At 42.2% G+C, this 19,686-nt stretch overlaps 3 protein-coding genes across 4 annotated transcripts in view; 1 reads left to right on the top strand and 2 right to left on the bottom strand.

Moving 5' to 3' along the window:
• Positions 1 to 19,686, bottom strand: part of LOC140930802 (2-amino-3-carboxymuconate-6-semialdehyde decarboxylase-like) — a 116,730-nt gene that overhangs the window by 84,673 nt on the left and 12,371 nt on the right. Inside the window, exon 13 of one of the 2 annotated variants that reach the window (XR_012164887.1) lies at positions 17,034 to 17,719. Coding sequence is in view for 1 of the 2 variants with exons in the window: in XM_073380516.1 (XP_073236617.1) it covers positions 17,630 to 17,719 (90 nt within the window). In the remaining variant the exon portion in view is untranslated. Of the gene's footprint in view, positions 1 to 16,923; positions 17,720 to 19,686 lie in introns of those variants that run through there. The other variant, XM_073380516.1, reaches the window with a different exon arrangement.
• On the top strand, positions 1,862 to 7,159 carry LOC140932061 (uncharacterized). The gene has a single exon (XM_073381723.1). The coding sequence runs from the start codon at positions 1,862 to 1,864 to the stop codon at positions 7,157 to 7,159; it is 5,298 nt and encodes a 1,765-aa protein (XP_073237824.1).
• LOC140930822 (collagen triple helix repeat-containing protein 1-like) lies at positions 9,831 to 11,187 on the bottom strand. The gene is made up of 2 exons (XM_073380534.1): positions 10,781 to 11,187; positions 9,831 to 10,438 (listed from the first exon to the last, which is right to left on the bottom strand). The coding sequence occupies exons 1-2, from the start codon at positions 11,183 to 11,185 to the stop codon at positions 10,076 to 10,078; spliced, it is 768 nt and encodes a 255-aa protein (XP_073236635.1). The 5' UTR covers positions 11,186 to 11,187; the 3' UTR covers positions 9,831 to 10,075.

Genomic DNA, 19,686 nt, shown 5'->3' with positions numbered 1-19,686 from the left:
ATGCATAACTATGCAGGTTGGTGCTTGATATTGAGCGAGAGCGAGTGAGATTGTATATTGCCTTCTTGAGGTGTTGGGAAGGTAAGTTTGTGGTGGTTTTACTGATCCGCCTAAACCATCCGGGTGGTATCGCAAATATACAGGGAACAGAACAATAGAGGAGACGTCAGCCAATCAGAAAATACTAACGTCACTATAACTGATAAAATTGATTCTTTTGTCTTTAATAGGTTTGTTCGTTGTTTTGATTTGAAATGGTAAAGGGAAGTACCTTTGAATAAAACTTTTGCTGGCCTTCTCGTTTAATTGAAACTTTTTTTTAAAGAAATTGAAGTACGTTTAAAGAAACGGCATTCTGATTATCTCTCCAGACATTCCCGGATTCCTTAAACAGCGGCTTCCTTGTATTGGCGAGGCAAGTAAACCGCGTTAATTCTTTTAAAGACCTGGGGCCAGTTGTTCAAAAGGTGGATAGCGCTATCCACTGGATAAATCACTACCCAGTAGATAATGCAATTGGTCTTTGTACTACTTATCCACTGGGCAGTGATTTATCCGGTGGATAGCACTATCCATCTTCTGAACAACCGGGGCCTGATCGGATGAACTGTGAACATCAAATCATAATATACAAGAATGAAAAATCAACGACTGTCTTAGCGGCCTACCAGTTCATTTATAGTTTACTGGACTGTTATCGAGTAAACAGAAAGACTAAAACTGTCAGTACTAATAAATGATAGCTGTTTTGTTTTAATTCTTTTGGTGTGCAAAGACTGTAACGTTTCATTTAACTACTGATTTTAAGCCAGAGAAGAGAAAACGACATATAAACGACATAATTAAACAACGAGTAACAACGCAAAAAGCATTGGTTGTCGCCAAACCAGAATTGATTCATAGTGTGTTTATGTTTTGTTTTTTTTTGGCGAGCTTGTTTTTAAAATTCATAAAAACGAAACATTGAACGTGAGTGATAACATCCTTTATTTTAGATAAAAAGTGAAAATGCAAATTGTTATTGTCGTTACGTTTCGGAAACGGTTGTTGGTTAGTTGAGGTCGGTGGTGAGCTTAAAACAGGACTTACTATTGCTTTGTATTTTTTACTCGTTATTTTTTAAAACCGCCGACGCGAATAGACGTTCTGTTTATGTTCCTACTTCAGAATTTTTTTTAGAGCCGATGCAAAGTTCCTGACATTCTTTCCGACCATTGGCATTAGCATTCGGATATGGTGCCGACCGTACATTTTTTTTTTTTCCTCTTTGATTTTGGCTCAACATTGTGCCTTCATTTCTTCTTTTAATAAGGAGCTCAAGCAAAGACATTCGACGTACGTCAATAGGATGTGAGACCTTTATCTTTCTTATTATGTCATGAAACCCAAATTTCTTTCACTAATAGTCTTAATAGAACGCTTTCCCCGAAAATTTGGGCATCATACTGCTCGGCAGAATACTGTCCAATAATGCAAAAAAACGCACTTTCGGAGGATGTGCGTCCGGTTCAAAATGTCTTTGCTCAAGCTCACTATTAAAATGCTGAATAATATCAACATGCAGAACGTTGTATCTGTCGGACCCGAAATGGGGTTCCTGTGGTGCGTGTGTGACGTAAGCCGAACCGGTCAGGACCGGTTTTGGCACTAGAACACGAGGAGAAAAAGAGCGAGCGATCTTGTGAGTACGAGCGAGTTTATCAAACGAGAAACGAATAAATTTTGTTGAAATCATCGCAACAAAAGGTGGCGACCCTGCCAGGACACCTGTGATTCGAGAAAGTAACAGCGAGCGGCGAGAAGTGAGCGACGAGAGGAATTTTACATGTAAACACAGCGAAGAAACACCGAAGTCAACAACATGAGCGCCGAAGGCGAAATCAAAACAATGCAGGAGAAGATTCAAGGTAAACTGAAAATGCTTGAATTTACAGCGGGAGATACAGCGAAAGTAATCGAGACCGGAGACCTGAAGACAATTGAGAGGCATGGAAGCGCATTGGAGCACGTTATTGACAAAACACATCAGCTCAAATTGGAAGTTCAGGAGTTGCGTATTGAAAGTGGGAATGACCCTGTAGAGGTCAGACTTTGGACCGAAACTTTAGAAAGCCAAATCAGTAAATTTGAGGGAATTCTTAAAGAAGTGGAATATGTAGCTGCCGGTATTAGATCAATCGAAGAGGAAAAACGCGAGGAAGAGAAACGGAAACGGAATTTGGAGGAAAAGATCCAGCTTGAAAAGGCTAAACACGAAGCGCGAGCGAGTCTTGAGAAAACGGCGAAGGCATCCACGGAGGAATCTGGGAATTTGAGCAGTGTCGGAGCGAAATTGCCAAAACTGGAGATAACTAAATTTCAAGGGACTTTCCTGGATTGGATGAGGTTTTGGAATCAATTCGAAACTGAAATCGACAAGGCTAAACTAACTCAAGTTGCTAAGTTTTCTTACCTGAAGGAGTTACTAGTACCCAGTGCCCGCGCGTCCATTGACGGACTCCCTTTCACGACGGAGGGTTACGAAAGGGCCAAAGCTATATTGAAAACCAAGTATGGTAAACCCAGTGAGGTAGCAAACGCACATATGCAATGCATAATTGGATTATCCACAGTTCATGGTGGACACCCAGCAAAAATCCATGATTTCTACGAGAAGCTAACAAGTCACATACAAGTGCTAGAGACCATGGGCAAGGTTAACGAAATAGGAGGGTTTGTGCGTGCGACGCTTGATAAATTACCTGGAATCAGAGCGGATCTGGTACGTCTAGACGATAACTGGCAAGAGTGGGGATTTGCAGAGCTAATCGAATCCCTGAGGAAGTGGTGTGACCGTAACCCTATTGTCAGCGAAAACCTTAAACCTGAACCGCCAAAGCCTGACCTGCGAAGTCGTTATCCTCCGAACCGTGACCCGCGAAATCGCTTCCAAGCAAGGAAAAATCCTGCTTACCAGACCAAAGATGAGAGTGCGAAGGTGGGGCGTAACTGCATCTATTGTAATGGCGAGGATCACAGCTCCACCCAGTGCAAGAAAGTCCCTGGCTTGCACCAGCGCAGGCAGATCTTGAGTGACAAGAAACTATGCTTCAACTGTACAGGAACAAGACATCAAGCACGGGAGTGCCACAGCAAGTACACTTGTCAACATTGCGGTGGCAGACATCACACGTCTATTTGTGACAGGCTGCCTAGCAACAGTCAAATGATGTTGGCAACTGGTGAGGGTTCTGTTATTTATCCGGTGGTAGTGGTGTTCGTCGATGGGATCAAATGCAGAGCATTACTAGACACAGGTGCGGGTAGTTCTTATGCGTCAGCGGCTCTGATTGAACGGCTTAACAAGCGACCAACTCATATCGAACATAGACAGATTGACATGATGCTTTGCTCAACAGTTCAAAAGGTACAAGGGTATTCAGTAACGGTTAAAAGTGTTGATGGGAAGTTTGAGATGATGACGAAGATCAATAAGGTGGACAAGGGTGTTCTACTCACAGTCCCAAATCCGAATTATGGAGAACTGATCAGCAAGTATCGTCACCTGCAGGGAGTGGTCATGGATGACGATGACAAGAAGAGTGAGTTACCCATTCATGTAATACTCGGCGCCAGCGAGTACTCAAGGATCAAAACTGAGACGAAACCTAGAATTGGTCAGCCGTCTGAGCCCATTGCTGAGTTCACTATGCTGGGGTGGACGATGATGTCCACAGGGAGAGAAGCCGCGCTATCCAACGTTTATTTGACGAAAACATCGGCAGCGGACTACGAACAACTCTGCTCTTTAGATGTTTTAGGACTCGCAGATAGACCAGAAGCAGACCAGCAAAACGTGTTTGCCGAATTCTCTGAGCAACTGAACCGAAGTGACGAAGGTTGGTACGAATCGGGTTTGCTATGGAAGCCGGGTCACGATCACCTGCAATCGAACGAACGCGGAAGTATCAGGAGACTACAAGGTCTAGTGAGGAAGTTGCAGAGAGAGCCTGGTCTGATAGACAAGTACGATGAGATCATCCAAGAGCAACTCACTGAAGGGATAGTTGAGAGAGTTGTAGACGAGCCAAACGAGAGAGTATTTTACATCCCTCACAAACCTGTGAAAAAGGAAACTGCCGTGACCACAAAACTCAGAATTGTATTTGACGCATCGGCTAAGCCAAGTGAAGATAGTCCGTCGTTAAACGAGTGCTTAGAAACGGGGCCTCCCTTGCAGAATCTGTTGTGGAACGTTCTTGTGCGAAATCGCCTAAAGCCAGTAGCCTTAGCAGCTGACATCAAACAAGCCTTCTTACAAGTACGCATAAGACCTGAAGACCGGGATGCACTACGTTTCCACTGGCTCAAGAACAAGGACCCTTCAGTTATTGAAGCCTTGAGATTCACGCGAGCGCTCTTCGGGTTGGTCCAGTCGCCATTCTTGTTGGCGGGAACACTAAAGTTGCACTTGCAAAGCCTAAGAGAGAAATACCCAGTGGAGGTAGACGAGATCTTGAGGAGTCTATACGTTGATGACGTCATCACGGGGGGCAACACCAAAGAAGAGGTTCAGGACCTGAAGAAGACGATCATATCAGTGTTTGGGGATGCTAAGTTTGCCATGCACAAGTGGAACTCCAACGAGCCTCAGCTAGAGAGTGAGAATGTTGTTCCGGTGCACGAGCCTCAGCTAGACGGTGAGAATGGGGTGCCTGTTGATGAACAGCAGAGTTACGCAAAGCAACAGTTGGGAGTTAAGGAAGGTGAATCCAAGATATTAGGTTTGCCGTGGAACAAGAGAGAGGACACAATTGCAGTGACTTTCCCTGAGGAACCTGTTGATAACACTAAGAGAGGAATGCTACGATTCTTAGCTGCGGTGTACGACCCGCTTGGTGTAGCGTCGCCCACAACATTAGTGGGAAAGCTTCTATACCGCGAAGTATGCGACAGTCGACTACCGTGGGATGAGAAACTGTCAGACAGAATTGGACAAGAGTGGCTGAAGTTTGTGAGGAGCCTCCCCAACAAGGTTGAAGTACTGCGGAGCATACCAAGGTTCAAGGAGCCGATCGAAGGAGTCCAGTTGCATGTATTCGGTGACACAAGTGGAGTTGGTACATCAGCGGCCGTCTATGCAGTGATTACGCAAGCCTCCGGGGTGAGCAAGGGCTTAATAGCAGCAAAGTCAAGATTAGCAAAGAAGAATCTTACAATTCCAAGATTGGAACTTGTGTCCGCTTACATGGCCGCTAACCTTGTGGAGAACGTGAGAGTCGCACTTGAAGGATATCCAATCAAGTCAGTCCATGGGTGGAGTGACAGTACTGTCGCACTCCACTGGATCAAGGGGGGAGGTACTTACAAACAGTTTGTGGCCAACAGAGTCCGCAAGATCAACGACAAAGATTACATTGAATGGAGACATGTCGACTCCAAACACAACCCAGCCGACATAGGAAGCAGAGGCTGCAAGGCAGATCAGCTGTGTAATGTGTGGTTGCCGGGACCACAATGGTTGTCCAAGCCAGAGGAGTGGCCGGGAGACGTAGTGACAGAGCCTAACAAAGAAACGGAAGCAGAAGCTAAGCTTACTAAGGAGGTGTTTGCAGTGGCAGTGGAGGCGAGGGACGACTTCGATGAAGTGCTGGAAAGGCATACCTTCTGGCGAACGATCAGAATCAGTGCATGGGTCATGAGATTCCTTCAAAATTGCCGGAGCAAGAAGTGGAACCGAGTAAGCGGACCCTTGACAACAGCTGAGACGGAGATACAGGTCAAGTGGTGGATAAGGCGGGAGCAGCAGAGACACAGTGTAACAGACAAGTTTCTGGGAGACCAAGAAAGGCTCAACCTTCAGAAGAATGACCAAGGAATCTATGTGTGCAGAGGAAGAATTCAAGGACATTATCCGGTGTATTTGCCACCCAGGGTAGTCTTATCAGAAAAAATGGTGCAAGACGCCCACATCTTGACGCTACACGGGGGAGTCGGCCTAACGATGGCGCATGTGAGACAAGAGTATTGGATTCCCCGTCTCCGGCAACTGGCGAAGAACGTGGTTAACCACTGCTATGGGTGTAAGAAGTTCCATGTGACAAAGCTCCAAAATCCACCGCCTGGAAACTTACCAGTGGATCGTACAGAGGGGACATTTCCGTTCCAAGTAGTAGGGGTGGACTACGCCGGGCCCATAACTTACAAGATTTCGAAGAAGAAAGAAGGCAAGGCATACATTTTACTGTTCGCATGCAGTCTAACGAGAGCGGTCCATTTAGAGTTACTAACTGACCAGACCACTGCTGGTTTCATCAGGTGTTTGAAACATTTCATTGCGAGACGGGGGAGGCCTACGAAGATTTATTCGGACAATGGAAGAAGTTTTGTGGCTGCATCCAGGTGGCTCAAGAGTGTTATGAGGGAGGAGAAATTGCAAGACTATCTGGCCCACCACAACATCCTTTGGCAGTTTAACCTCGCCAGAGCCCCATGGTGGGGCGGTCAATTTGAACGGTTGGTTGGAGTTGTGAAACAGTCATTTTACAAATCTATGGGACGAGCGTACCTGACATTCGGAGAGCTTGAAGAAGTTGTGCTTGAGGTGGAGGTGGCCGTCAATAACCGCCCGTTATCCTATGTTGAAGATGATGTTGAACTTCCGGTGCTAACGCCAAACGTCATGATGCACGGGCTACCTAACCTCCTGCCAGAGGAGGATGCAGAGTCAGTGGAGGATGTGGAGCTACGTAAGAGGACAAGATACCTCCGTCGCTGCAAGGACATTCTGTGGTCAAGGTGGACTACAGAATACATCAGAAGTTTGAGGGAGAGACACAATCTCAAACACAAGACCAAGGTGCTGACACTGAAAGTTGGAGATGTGGTGCTAATTCAGAGTGAGGAGCGCAACCGTGGAAAGTGGAACATTGGAGTTGTAGTGAAACTCATCAAGGGGCGTGACGGCGTCGTCCGAGCAGCGAGGTTGAGAGCGGGGAAGTCCTACTTGGAGCGAGCAATCCAACAGCTATGTCCAATGGAGCTGTCGTGCGACGTACGGGACACACAGTTGAGAAATTCGGTGCAGCTTAATCCTCGAGCCAGAGAGTTCGCCCCTAGGCGGGCTGCTGTAGCTGCGGCGAAGCGGATCAGAGAGATTGCAGAGCAAGAGAACAAGTGAACAGACCCAGGGACGAGTGGGGTCATGAACTGTTAGAACTGTTAAATCTGTTAGAACTGTTAAATCTGTTAGAACTGTTAAGCCCATGGAGCTGTATGTTCGATTTGCTCCTCTTGCGAGAACTGATTCAGTGACTTGCGGAGTCACGAACTATTAGAACTCTTTAAAACTGTTGCTGTTATATAAGCATGGAGCTGTGTGATTATATTTGCTCCACTTGCGTGTATCAAATAGGGGGAGAGTGTCGGACCCGAAATGGGGTTCCTGTGGTGCGTGTGTGACGTAAGCCGAACCGGTCAGGACCGGTTTTGGCACTAGAACACGAGGAGAAAAAGAGCGAGCGATCTTGTGAGTACGAGCGAGTTTATCAAACGAGAAACGAATAAATTTTGTTGAAATCATCGCAACATATCTCCACTTCTCCTTTTCTCACTTGATCTCCCAAACCTGCGTCATTAAAGGGCAAGGCGCTTGAATTTGTGGTATCCCGTTCATGCGCGTCTTCATACCCCCTAGGTTTTCTTCACCTTCAAATAATTGCCATGTAATGTATTCAGGCTCATCCCCATAACTCATCTACATCTCAACTCCACTGACGTTACCCGAAAAGTGAGTAGAGAATATCCACCCATGCATGTTGCCTGTTAAGGGGTGCAATGGTTGTTAATACAGTCTAACCCAAGCAACTCGAACTCCCAAGGGAAACGAAAACCAGTTCTACTTAGCGGGGAATTTGAGTTATCCGGGTAAATTTCAGTAACGTTTTGATCAAGGAAGAGAAAATTTAGTTCGAGTTAGCGAATAATTCTAGTTAGTATATACTAAAATAGTGGATAGTGTTTTTCGCGCACTCTGATTGGCTACTCAATCAGTGAATATCCTGCACTATTCACTGATTCACCTCCAGTTCCTCCGAGGGACCGACGCCAAACTCGCGTAAGTTGCAAGCAAAACTCCTTCCCGGTTTGCTGCCGTAACAAACTAAGAAATTTCACAACTAATCAAGCAAGCTATGCAAGCTCGTCAAGCTAATCAAGCTTTTATTTGTCGCTAAGAAAAAGCGACGACCGCGGCCGTTCGGTCATCGCCGCCAAAACTGTAATCGTTGGCAACAGTAAATGAGTTAAAAATCATCATTTTTGTGCTCAATTATGTCACTGTTTTATTATATACTAAAACAATTATTCTCCTCAGTGTCGGTGGCTAGTAGTGGATATTCACCTCGCCGTTTCCCGGCCTCGGTCAATCGCCACTACAAGCCACCCCCACTTCGGTAAATAATTGTTATTTATCCGAGTCAGTTATCGCGGTTCTACTGACTGTATAAGATGCATGATGCTGGTCGTGACCATAAATTGGTCGCCTCTAGCTCTTAAGGAAGAACGGAAGAAGTTGCGAACAGTCCTTCGACTGTATATAGAATGATAAAAACTTATTGAACCCTATTATCACAAATATCTTCATTTGTTGGAGTGTCTCACGGGTCTATTCTCTAGCTTCTTCAGCCTTGCCTATTATCATTGCAAAATATCGTCGTTTGTTGGAGCGCTGCACTGGTATCGCAGAGACCAAGGGTTCGATTCCCGTGCAAGCGTGTTTTTTTTTTTATTTGTTTTTTTTTTTTTTCAGGCTTTCTTTTCGCAACCGCAAAACTTAAAGTTACTTCCCTCCCCTTTCGAAAGCTGGCACGCATGCAAGAGATAATCAAGTTATCCAATAATCATATTCATCTTTCCAGATAACTGTTATAAATTTTACAAGGTACGTTTTTTCTCCTCAAAAATTCTTATTCGATTTTAATAATGGTTTTACCTCGAAGTGGTTAGCCACAAACTGGGAATCGTCGAGTAATCAGCTCCTGGAATCGTGCATTGATAAAAGTTTTAATTAAAGCAATATCTAATTAAATCGTGTTTTTTTTTTTTTCAGCAGCTGTCCGTAAATTCTTCCGCTGAGATGAAGGATTATATCACAGCCTTTAATTTGACTACATATTTATAAACTTCAGGAAATGAACGACAATCTGATGTCCTACTTGCTAACCCAAAAGATAATGAGTTCCCCGGAAATATATGCTGTATTGATAAATATTTTTCTTCCATAATGTATCGCCTAAAAAAAGCATAGCCAACTGTCAATCGCTCTCCATAACAGTCATTCTTGTCTCGTCACGCAACGGCGAGGATCTTTGTGTGACAGGACAAAACGGCTGCATGGGGGACCAATTTATTTCGCGCTCAGACGATTATTGTGTCGTCACGAAAGGTGTCTCCCCACAAAGGAACTAGAAAAGCGCTGCGCGACAAAACAAAAGAACTGCTGCACAAAAGTGCATGAAAAGGACTAATATGTCAACATAATAATACACAATTTTGATACTGTTATCAGAGTTTACTATTGACAATCTAATACCATGAAAGTAGCCACAAAGGGCTAAAAAGAATATAACCAAAAACAATACTTTTGAACCTTGCGTTTTACAGTCTATATTTGAAGAATGCTATTCTAAGGAAATTGAAACAAATCATTATCCGGGACACTAAACTCCACCCAATGTAAGCATCACCCAAGGTGTAGCCACTACAATGTCCTACTGAATAATTCCACTCTGACAGATTTGTAATACTGACGGGTAACCTGAAGCTATACTGTTTTATTGTGCATCCATTACTCTTCAAGTCAAACAAAAACGGCAAACAAACAAACAGCAAACGAAAAAAAAAAAAAAAAGCCGCAAATCCCGCATCGGAAGACATAATCTAGCAAGACGGCGACTGTAGCCACCTTAGCTAAAAATAAATTCAATTCAAATGATCAAAAATAATACTACTGCACTGTGTGCTTTACATTTTCTATATTTCTAAATGCTTTTCTTAGGAATGTAAAACAGAGACAAAGAATATTGGACACTCCCTATTAGGACTGGGGCCCAGACACCTCTTCAATCATTATCCGGGACACTGATATATACCCAGTGTAAGCGTCACCCAGGGTCGTGCCACTACACCGTCCTACCCATAATTCCACTCTAACCGTGCCTTGTGGAATGTTTTCACAGTATCCCTCAAATGACCGATGATGCAGCAGATTAGGGTTGTTCACAGATGACCGCCAGTTGTTGTAAACAACAGCCTCAATCGTCATTGGTCCACTGCATTCATTTCCATTGAACTTGAAATACCAGCGATTGCACTCGACATTATTACCCTGGACCCTCATGTTTCCCTGGAATGAGACTCTGAGCGCTGAATTAGACTGCAGTTTGTTAAACGCACAGTCCTGGAATGCAATCAAACAAATGAAACATATTGTAGGAAGGCGAGCAACCGTGTGTAATGACTGATACTAACTACTCCAGTTAAGATTGCTTTTTAAAAACTCTGTAATAGTTTAAATGTTTGTTGTCCCCCGCCATATGGTCAAGAATTAATTTATTACGCACGATGGTTTTCCTCTTTTCGTTCAAAAAGAACCATAGTAGAGGGAAATGTAACTTAGTTATTTATGTAAGTGTTGGAAAACGGTGGGTAAGAGGGGAAACGTTCTTCTTTGAATTATTTTGATTTAGACAGGAATTAATCTTCTTTGGAGTGTGTTATTAATGATTCTTATTCTGATTACCTTAATCTTTCCGTTGTCAGTATTGCTAAGTGATCTCCACACACATTGTTTCCAGTTGGTTTGTGGTACTACACTTGTTTGACTTGCTTTGGCGCATTCTCCTTTGTCTCCTTTTCTTCCTTGATTTCCCACAATGCCTCGCTCTCCTTTCATTCCCATAATACCTCGCTCTCCTTTCATTCCCAGAAGTCCCTGTTGACCCTTCATTCCCTTAATTCCTAGGGGTCCACTCTTCCCAGGGAGTCCTTCGCGCCCTCTGTCTCCTCTTGGACCCGGCATTCCTTGTGATCCTTTATCTCCAATTTGTCCTTTTACACCTTCCCTTCCCTGGGGTCCCTGTGGCCCAGGGACGCCCGGCACTCCCGGTATACCATTTGATCCTGGAATACCAGGGAAACCCAGCATAGATCGCTGAAAGTAAAGATGATTTGTAATTAGCAGAGAGACGAAGACGACACGGGATCTTAATATAATAACTCGGGGGTTGGGGGGGGGGGGGGTGTAGTACTCCTGGGAATTCTTGGTAGGGATGTGCCGCCCGGTTCTCCAAATCCTGGCTCTATTTCAGACCAAAACTTGGGCTCTAAAATCCATACCAGTTTTAGGACCTTGTCTCTAAGAATTTATGCATGTCATTTTTACTTAGGTTAATTCTCTTTCGGAAATGAAAGGATAATTCCGTTCATACTAGCTTGTAGCTACCTCGCAAACAATGATTCCACACCAAAATGAACAAAGTCTGTACCTGCCGGCCGTCTGCCTTGTTATCGAGGCACGGAATGGACCTTGGACATCATAATCCTATTTAAAGCGTCATCACGCCTCGAATGGAGTTGGATGGAATCAGAGAAAATTGACAGTTAACAATGGACAGGCTTCAGGTTTTCGAGGAAAGATCATGCTGAAGCGAGGACTTTTAAATAAACTGCCATACACTTTTAACGGGTACTATTTAGTAAATGATCATAACGACGTGCATGAGACTAGTAAAACAATTTCTGGGTGTACTTAATCTACGGCGCAGTACTCCTTTGTATATCTTTATGCATTTCTTACCTGGCATAAATCTTTTAACTTTGAGGCGTTTTGTTGCTGAGGTGAGGTGGTTGTTACCAGTGAACCATCAGAAAAAGAGAGAATCAGAAAAACAGCGAAATACTGAACCATGGCGGAGAGAGTTAAGCGAGGACACAGCGTTTTCTGAAATCAGTGCTAAGTGCTCATCATTTTATAGCAAATATTTTAAGTAAATCCTAAGCTGTTCCGGTATATTGTTTGTTTGTTTGTTTTTGCTTGTTTCTTTTTCCTTTTATGGCAATTTTTTTGCATCTTCTTATTCTCTGTTCATAAGCCTGCTTCAGGGTACTGAAACAGGGTCAAAGGTGAACATTCCAAAAATTAATCACAGGCCATAAATTTTTCAAAAGCAACTTTTAAAAGCAAGTTTTATACATGCTATCGTTTCTAACGGTATGCGATGCCTTTTCCTTTTTAGTGCGCAAAAAAGCCAAAAATTTAACTTTGCTTTCAATCCAAGTTGGCTGTGTTATATCAGTAAAAGTAGCGGCTCTATTAAGCTCCAGCTAAGCAAGCGTTAACGTGTCTAGTGTTAGTGTGTTTATTTTTAAAATCCCATATCTTATACCTTGATGCCCGGGGGGGGGACAGGGGGGGCTTCCTATAACAACTTATACAGGGAGGCCCAGAAGGATACCTCTTTCAATTCAGGATAAACTATTCCGCGTTATTTTCAACTTTTGACATGGACAAGCTAAAGAAACCAATGGAAAGAACAGAACACCTTTTAGAAAAATTGCCAAGTCTAAAAGTCGGATTTGTTGAAAACTAACGAGGATAAGGGGTGACGAATGGTCAGTTGCGAGCATGGTAAATAAATAGTGACAGGCCATTCACAGATCCCGCAAACGTGTCGCATGAATGTAATTGCTTTTCTACATGTAGCGTTAAAGAGATTAACTACCGTTTGGCTTTAACCATTGTATCTCTTAATGAACTGCCTCTTTTATAAGAAATAATCGGAGGTTCTTTTGCACTCTTGTATTTTCTTTTAGAGCTTTTTTCTCTGTGAGAGAATTTGACTTCCGAGAGTGTTTTATCTGTTAGGTTGTTCGGGTAGCCTCTCGCTCGAAAGCGTAAGTTGAATATTCTTATGTTTTCTACGAAAGTACGTCTTTCTCTGAAGAGTTAGTGCTTAGTAGTCTCAGGTTTGATTATGCTCTGGAAGGCTCTACATGTTGACTGAGCAAATGTGATTTTAGCCGTTTGTTTCCCACTGAGAGGTCATGGCACATATATCGATTTACTGTGGTTTTATGGTCGGCAGGATTTGCCCTTTGATGCAAGAGCATTTTGTACGACCTCAGTCTTTTAAAGCGTAAAGCTTTTTATTGCGGCTAAATAAGGGCTCTAATTTTCTCCAAAGTGCCTTATAGATCTGAATAACTAAGCGATTTTCTCTAGTCCGTGAATGAGATGTTTTTCTGCAATGTTGTATCATGCTGGGCCCAGCTCGTAAGTTCTCTTTGCAGAATGTTAAATTGTCACGGATAGTGTTTTACAGATCCAAGATTTTAAGAATGAAGTGCAGCTTAAACTGAAGCTACATCAACTGTGGAGAATTGCAGTGTGACTCAGTAAACTCCAGCCTCGTGTTTTTCTAAAGATAGACGTGTGAGTCTTTTGACTGGTGCGTGTAGTTCTTCCAGTGGTAATAGCTTGTTTTGAAATAGGTTAACAGTCCTTAGACTGCTTTGTTGTTGCCACTTTGTGATCAGGCAATCTCTCTGTACTTTGGTGTTTTTCTCTGAGATTCTTAAGCAAGACCGGTTTCGTTCCTATAGCGGAACTCGTCAGTTGCTGCTATTCGGAGTAACTGAGTGGTGTTTGTGCAGGCAGTGTTTACAGGTTTTATACCAGTGTCTAACAGAGTGTTGGATCGAAAATAGCGTTCTCTGATTGGCCCAGTGAAATTGGCCAATAAGTATCTGATTTGTCGATCCTGATGTAGGTTGTGTTTCTTTGCATGTCTATTTTTCTGTTTTTTGGCCATGCGAATATTCCGTTCTCTGATTGAGAAGCGTTAGTAGGTTTCTACATGGACTGGTTGGTATTTCCCTGAAGGAGATGGTGTAGGCTCGAATATTGTAGTAGATATTGTTGAAGAACGTACATGTGTTCTGGTAGTCTTTGTCGTGGACGTGAAAGTTTCCCACGCAGCAGGAAGGGGCTCTGTCCAAAAATATCAACATGGTAAATAAATAGTGACAGGCCATTCACAGATCCCGCAAACGTGTCGCATGAATGTAATTGCTTTTCTACATGTAGCGTTAAAGAGATTAACTACCGTTTGGCTTTAACCATTGTATCTCTTAATGAACTGCCTCTTTTATAAGAAATAATCGGAGGTTCTTTTGCACTCTTGTATTTTCTTTTAGAGCTTTTTTCTCTGTGAGAGAATTTGACTTCCGAGAGTGTTTTATCTGTTAGGTTGTTCGGGTAGCCTCTCGCTCGAAAGCGTAAGTTGAATATTCTTATGTTTTCTACGAAAGTACGTCTTTCTCTGAAGAGTTAGTGCTTAGTAGTCTCAGGTTTGATTATGCTCTGGAAGGTTCTACATGTTGACTGAGCAAATGTGATTTTAGCCGTTTGTTTCCCACTGAGAGGTCATGGCACATATATCGATTTACTGTGGTTTTATGGTCGGCAGGATTTGCCCTCTGATGCAAGAGCATTTTGTACGACCTCAGTCTTTTAAAGCGTAAAGCTTTTTATTGCGGCTAAATAAGGGCTCTAATTTTCTTTTGCGAGCACGAGCAGAGATAAAAAAATTTGCTTTGCGAGCACACGGCGAGCAGTTTAGAGAGTACAGCTCGCCAGCAGCGAGCACTTCTTATATAGAAACAAGATCCTCGTGTCAGAACAGCCTCTTCTGGAAGAATCCTAAAGCTTCCAAACCGTTTTTATCGAAAACACGGCCTAATTAAAGCCCAGTGAGTAGAGCGGTAGAGAAACTCAGAAGAACTCAAGGTAACAATATCTTCTCTTTGTAACCATATATAGCTAGATTAGCCAATTTATTATTTATCGTTGTCATTTATCGCGTGCATTTACACTGAACTTGATAGCCATATTTATAGGAATTAAGAATTACAGTTACTTTAACCCAAACATGAAGGATTTAGAAAATTCCGAGCAATACTGACAAGAAAGCGATCATGCGAACAACTGCAAAAATTTGGGGAGCACGAGCAAGCGAGCACTCGTTTAAATTTTGCGAGCAAATCGAGCAAAGGTAAAATTTTGCGAGCAGTTAAAAAGTTTCATGGACCATTCATCACCCCTAAGATATAGCTCCTCAATGTCGCGAAATTTTACACACGTTGGTATGGTGGTGGCCGGGCGCAAACTTGCTCCGCCCCTCCCCACCCTCCACGTACAAACGTCTGTTATTTTTTGCAACTTTGCTGAGCTATATCTTTGCACGCTTAAGACGTATCACTTCATGTCTCATTTGGCAATGTTACGGCCACTGAAATTAAAATTAAACTTATGTTAGTACTAGGAGTAATTGGAGCTTAGGAGAGTGCGTTTGATATGTTTGCTAGGCGTACAGGTAGCAGTTGAGGGGAAAGGGTGGATGATTCTTAATTGCGATAGATATCTATGATTATGGCATATTTTGAACGTAAGGGTTGCGTACAGCGAAACCTCCATTTAAACTGTCTATCATAATGAAAAGGTTTTGAAGGCTATGTGATCAGCGTGATATCGTATGGGTCGTCTCAAGTACTTGTTATTTGAGGAGACACTGGATGGAATATTTTCAATAATCGTTTAACAGCTGTTTGTGTTGATATTTGTTACAGTCTATCATGATGCCTGTATTGAGAATCTTTTATTGCATTTAATTTTATTTACATTTCAAATACAACTTAAGGCCCCCTCCTCCGTCAAATGAGTGATTTTACTTTGAGCCCCCCTATCTTGGCAGCAATTTTATGTAATGCCCCCCCCCCCTCTAGTTTTTCAGCCCCCCCCCTCCTGATAATTATTATTGCACAGTCCCTTATAAGTGAAGGCGCTTATTCGCCACTTTGGGGTTGCGTAGGAGACTGTATCGAGATGTTTGTCGATCAAGTGCATTGTGGGACTTTTTTGGGGGACGCGTTTTTAACAGTGGGGAGTAAGCGGCAGTTTACGATGTTTCAGGGCATTGGTTTAGATTTTCCGATCCAGAGGAAAAAGAGTAAACTGTTCTTCACTGACGCGCTAAATTTATGTAACAAGTGCATTCGTGTACAACGTGACATGCATAGAGCGGTTACAGAGCTGAATGATATTTCAATAGAAGAATTTATCTCTAAATTACTACATGTATATGCTTCTGATAGTAAACAATATTATTTTCAGGGTTTCCGGTAACTCGTCTTTGCAGAGACTTCATTCCTTTCATCTCGCGCTGAATCGATCGTCCCCGTCTTTTCACTCAGTTCCTAAATTCTTGGCCACTACAGCTAAAAGAACACTACTTTCATAAAAAAGCGTACACTCAGACGTAGCAGGGCTTACAGATGTTAAAAACTCGAGAAAACGCTCTGGTTTCGTGATTTTCCTGTTTTATATTTAGCATTTATGGTAGCAAAAAAAGGGATGTAAAGTTCTAAACGAGGTATGTTGAAAGAGGCACCATTTGTCAATGGAAAGTACAGGAAAGGGTATCTTTTCTGTCAAAAATGGTACGTAAAAGGGTTAAGGGGTTGGACCTTTTGGACCTCGGGGCGGAGCCTCCCCATATAAAACTTAGTTGAGAAGCCCCCCCCCCCCCCCTCATCCCCGGCCATTATGATCTATAGAGTCAGTCAAAAAGAGAGCGCAACGTCTTTGTTCTTATTTTTGCTGTAGCAGGCGTCGTTCCATAATGTGGAACGTGACCTTCCTTTTTGCAACCCATACTTGCTGCAAAACAATTGCGAGACATCTATGTTAGAGGTAGCTTCCTTCCCGTGCGAAACAAAATTGTGAGTCAAGTAGCACGTTACATAATCGGGCTTACGCAGCAACGGTGGAGGAAGTTTTCCTTATTGAAGAAAACTTGCTCTTGTAACTGAAGGGCTTTAAGCCGCTTTTCACGCTATGATTTTTCCGTACGTTCTGGCATGAATTATTTTAGGGTACAGGCTCGCCTGTTCATTAATTTTAATAGCAACATAGTGGAGCCCCGCCATACGACCACCTCGTTATTACGACCACATTCTCTCGATTCAAACGTAGAAATCAGGCTTATTTTAATTTTTATTTTTTTCGAAAATCACCCGTTAATGCGACCACCTCATTTTTACGACTAGGATTTTATGGCCCAACGGTGGTAACATTAACAGGGTTCCACTGTAGTTAATTGCTTTATGACTTCCGTTTGAGGATCGAGACTGACCTTCACTGAAAGAAGGCTAATCGAGTAACAATGCGCTTAACATCAACTGCGTTCTGCACTTGAATATAAATAAGTATTTTTTAACTGTACTTTTACTGTAAAGCCATCCTTAACCGCTTTAAATAACGTATTCACAAGTATATCATAGTCATTAAAATAAAGTACAAGAATAGTTACCAATAAATAAAAACTTGTTTCAATAATTAACACAGTTTAGACTTGTTTCCTTCGGTAAGGCTCTTTTAAAAAAGGAAGACACCAAGATGCCGAAAAACAGAGGACATTTTAAATAACCTCCGTCTAAATGCATTTATAGACATAATAGTCTGTTTACTTTTAAAAGTTACTTCATTCTATAACTAACAGAAAAACATTTAATTATTCAGTCCTCTGCACTATTAGCTTTCCACTGTATCCCCAGGGTCTTCGTCAAACTGCGACCTTTTCAATCCAAGAAATCTTAGAGCATTTCCGCCTAACAATTTATCCTACAACAACAGATGGAGTTTGAATTAAAAGGTTTTTATCTGAAGTTAGACTATTTACAGTCCCCTCTTTCTTCGTAAGATCGACAGGATAGTGCGCTAGCTTACCGGAACGGACGGTTATCTAATAAACATGAACCGAGGGAGCGGGCGTGGGGCTTTACCTATCCAAGATTGCCGCCCGTAAACGCCCGACGATCTTACGGAAAATTAGGGGACTGTGAATCGAATGATGAACGGGAGATTTGATGATGGGCAAATACACCCCCCTAGCAATTACTCCACCTATTTTCCAAAATAACAGGGAATTAATTGAGAACCATTTTGTTCGATCTCCGCTAATATTTGTTGAATAACTGTTGAATTGCCAAGTACATGTAGAACAATCTAATAAAGCAGGGTAGGACTAAACCTCTTAAAAAGAGAATTGGCGGGGGGGGGGGGGGGGTGGGGATTATGTGGGATTCAAAGGGATGAGAATGAGCGAATTGGGACAAAAGTCAAAACCTGGGGAGAGGGGTGAGGCATATTTCTCTTTCTCTTTCGATATAACGAAGTCCTCGGTATAATGAACGATTTTTTCTGCCCCAATTTCAGTATAATGTATGGAAAAGAACCTCGATATAACCAAACCTCGTTTTAGCGAACGTCATCGAGGTTCCATTGTAATCAAGCGATACCAATGTTTATAGAGAGGAGAAGTGTGACGTCACGTTACCACACTTATGTCCAGGATCGATCTTGTTAGCAAAATTTTGCTAGCAAATTGTTTTCGCAATTTTAGCAAAAAAGATAAAGAAAACTGCTATCAGAAAAGTATAGAAGAAATAGCAAATGTCGCAAAAGTAAGAAGAATTTTTCTTGCTATGTGAAAAGATTGAGTAACACACTGTAATTTTCAGGGAGTTATAATAACTCCTCTAGTGGGGCTAATTTAACTCCTTACAGTGGAGTTATTTTTCGTGGAGTTATTTTAACTCCAAAAAGGAGTTTAAAGAACTCTTTTTCAGGAGTAAAAGTGACCCCAGATATTGAGGAGTTAAAATAACCCCAAAAAAGGAGTTATCCTGTACCTAAAATGTTTACTCCACTTTCAGAGTTAAATTAACTCCAAAAAGAGTAAAAACAACCCATGTAAGGAGTACAAGTAACCCCATTTCGGAGTAATTTTAACTCCAGACTGGGAGTAAAAAGAACTCTTTTTCAGGAGTAAAAATGACCCCAAATTCGGAGTTAAACTAGGAGTTAAAATAACCCCAAAAAGGGGGTTATCCTGTACCTAAACTTTTTACTCCATTTTTGGAGTTATAATAACTCCCTAAAAATTACGGTGCAAATATGGCAAAAATAGCAGGAATAACAATTTTTTCAAAATTCTACTTTTACAAAGAGAAAAGTCCAAGAAGGGCTTCGTGAAGTCTGCAAATTTCTCAAAAATCGCAAAAGTAACGGGAAATTTCCTTGCTAAGTGAAAAGATTGAGTAACAAATGTAGCAGAAATAGCAAAAATAACAAATCTAACAAGAATCAAGACTTAGAAAGAGAAGCAGCCAAGGAGGGCCCCGAAATGTCCGCGAATATCGCAAAAATCGCAAAAGTAACAAGGATTTTTAATGCTAGCTAAAAACACGCATGACAAATATCGCAAATATCGCAAAAATAACAAATGTAACAAAATTCCAGACTTAGAAAGAAAAGAAGCCGAGCGTTTTCAGCTAGCAAAAAAATGTCTTTGTTACTTTTTGCGATTTTTGCGGACATTTCGGGGTTCTTCTTGGCTTCTTTTGTTTCCAAGTCTTGATTCTTGTTAGATTTGTTATTTTTGCGATTTTTGCGATATTTGTAAGTGATTTTCTGACATAATTTTTTCTCAATTATTTCTTTTGCGACAATTGCGAAGAAAATTGGCGAGCAAATTTTTGCTAACAAGATCGATCCTGGACATATCTCCCGTTACCATGGTAGCAAAA

This window comes from Porites lutea, chromosome 3 (assembly GCF_958299795.1).
Source record: "Porites lutea chromosome 3, jaPorLute2.1, whole genome shotgun sequence".
In the NCBI taxonomy this organism is placed as follows: Eukaryota; Metazoa; Cnidaria; class Anthozoa; order Scleractinia; family Poritidae; genus Porites; species Porites lutea.
This window is presented reverse-complemented; position numbering and strand designations above follow the sequence as displayed.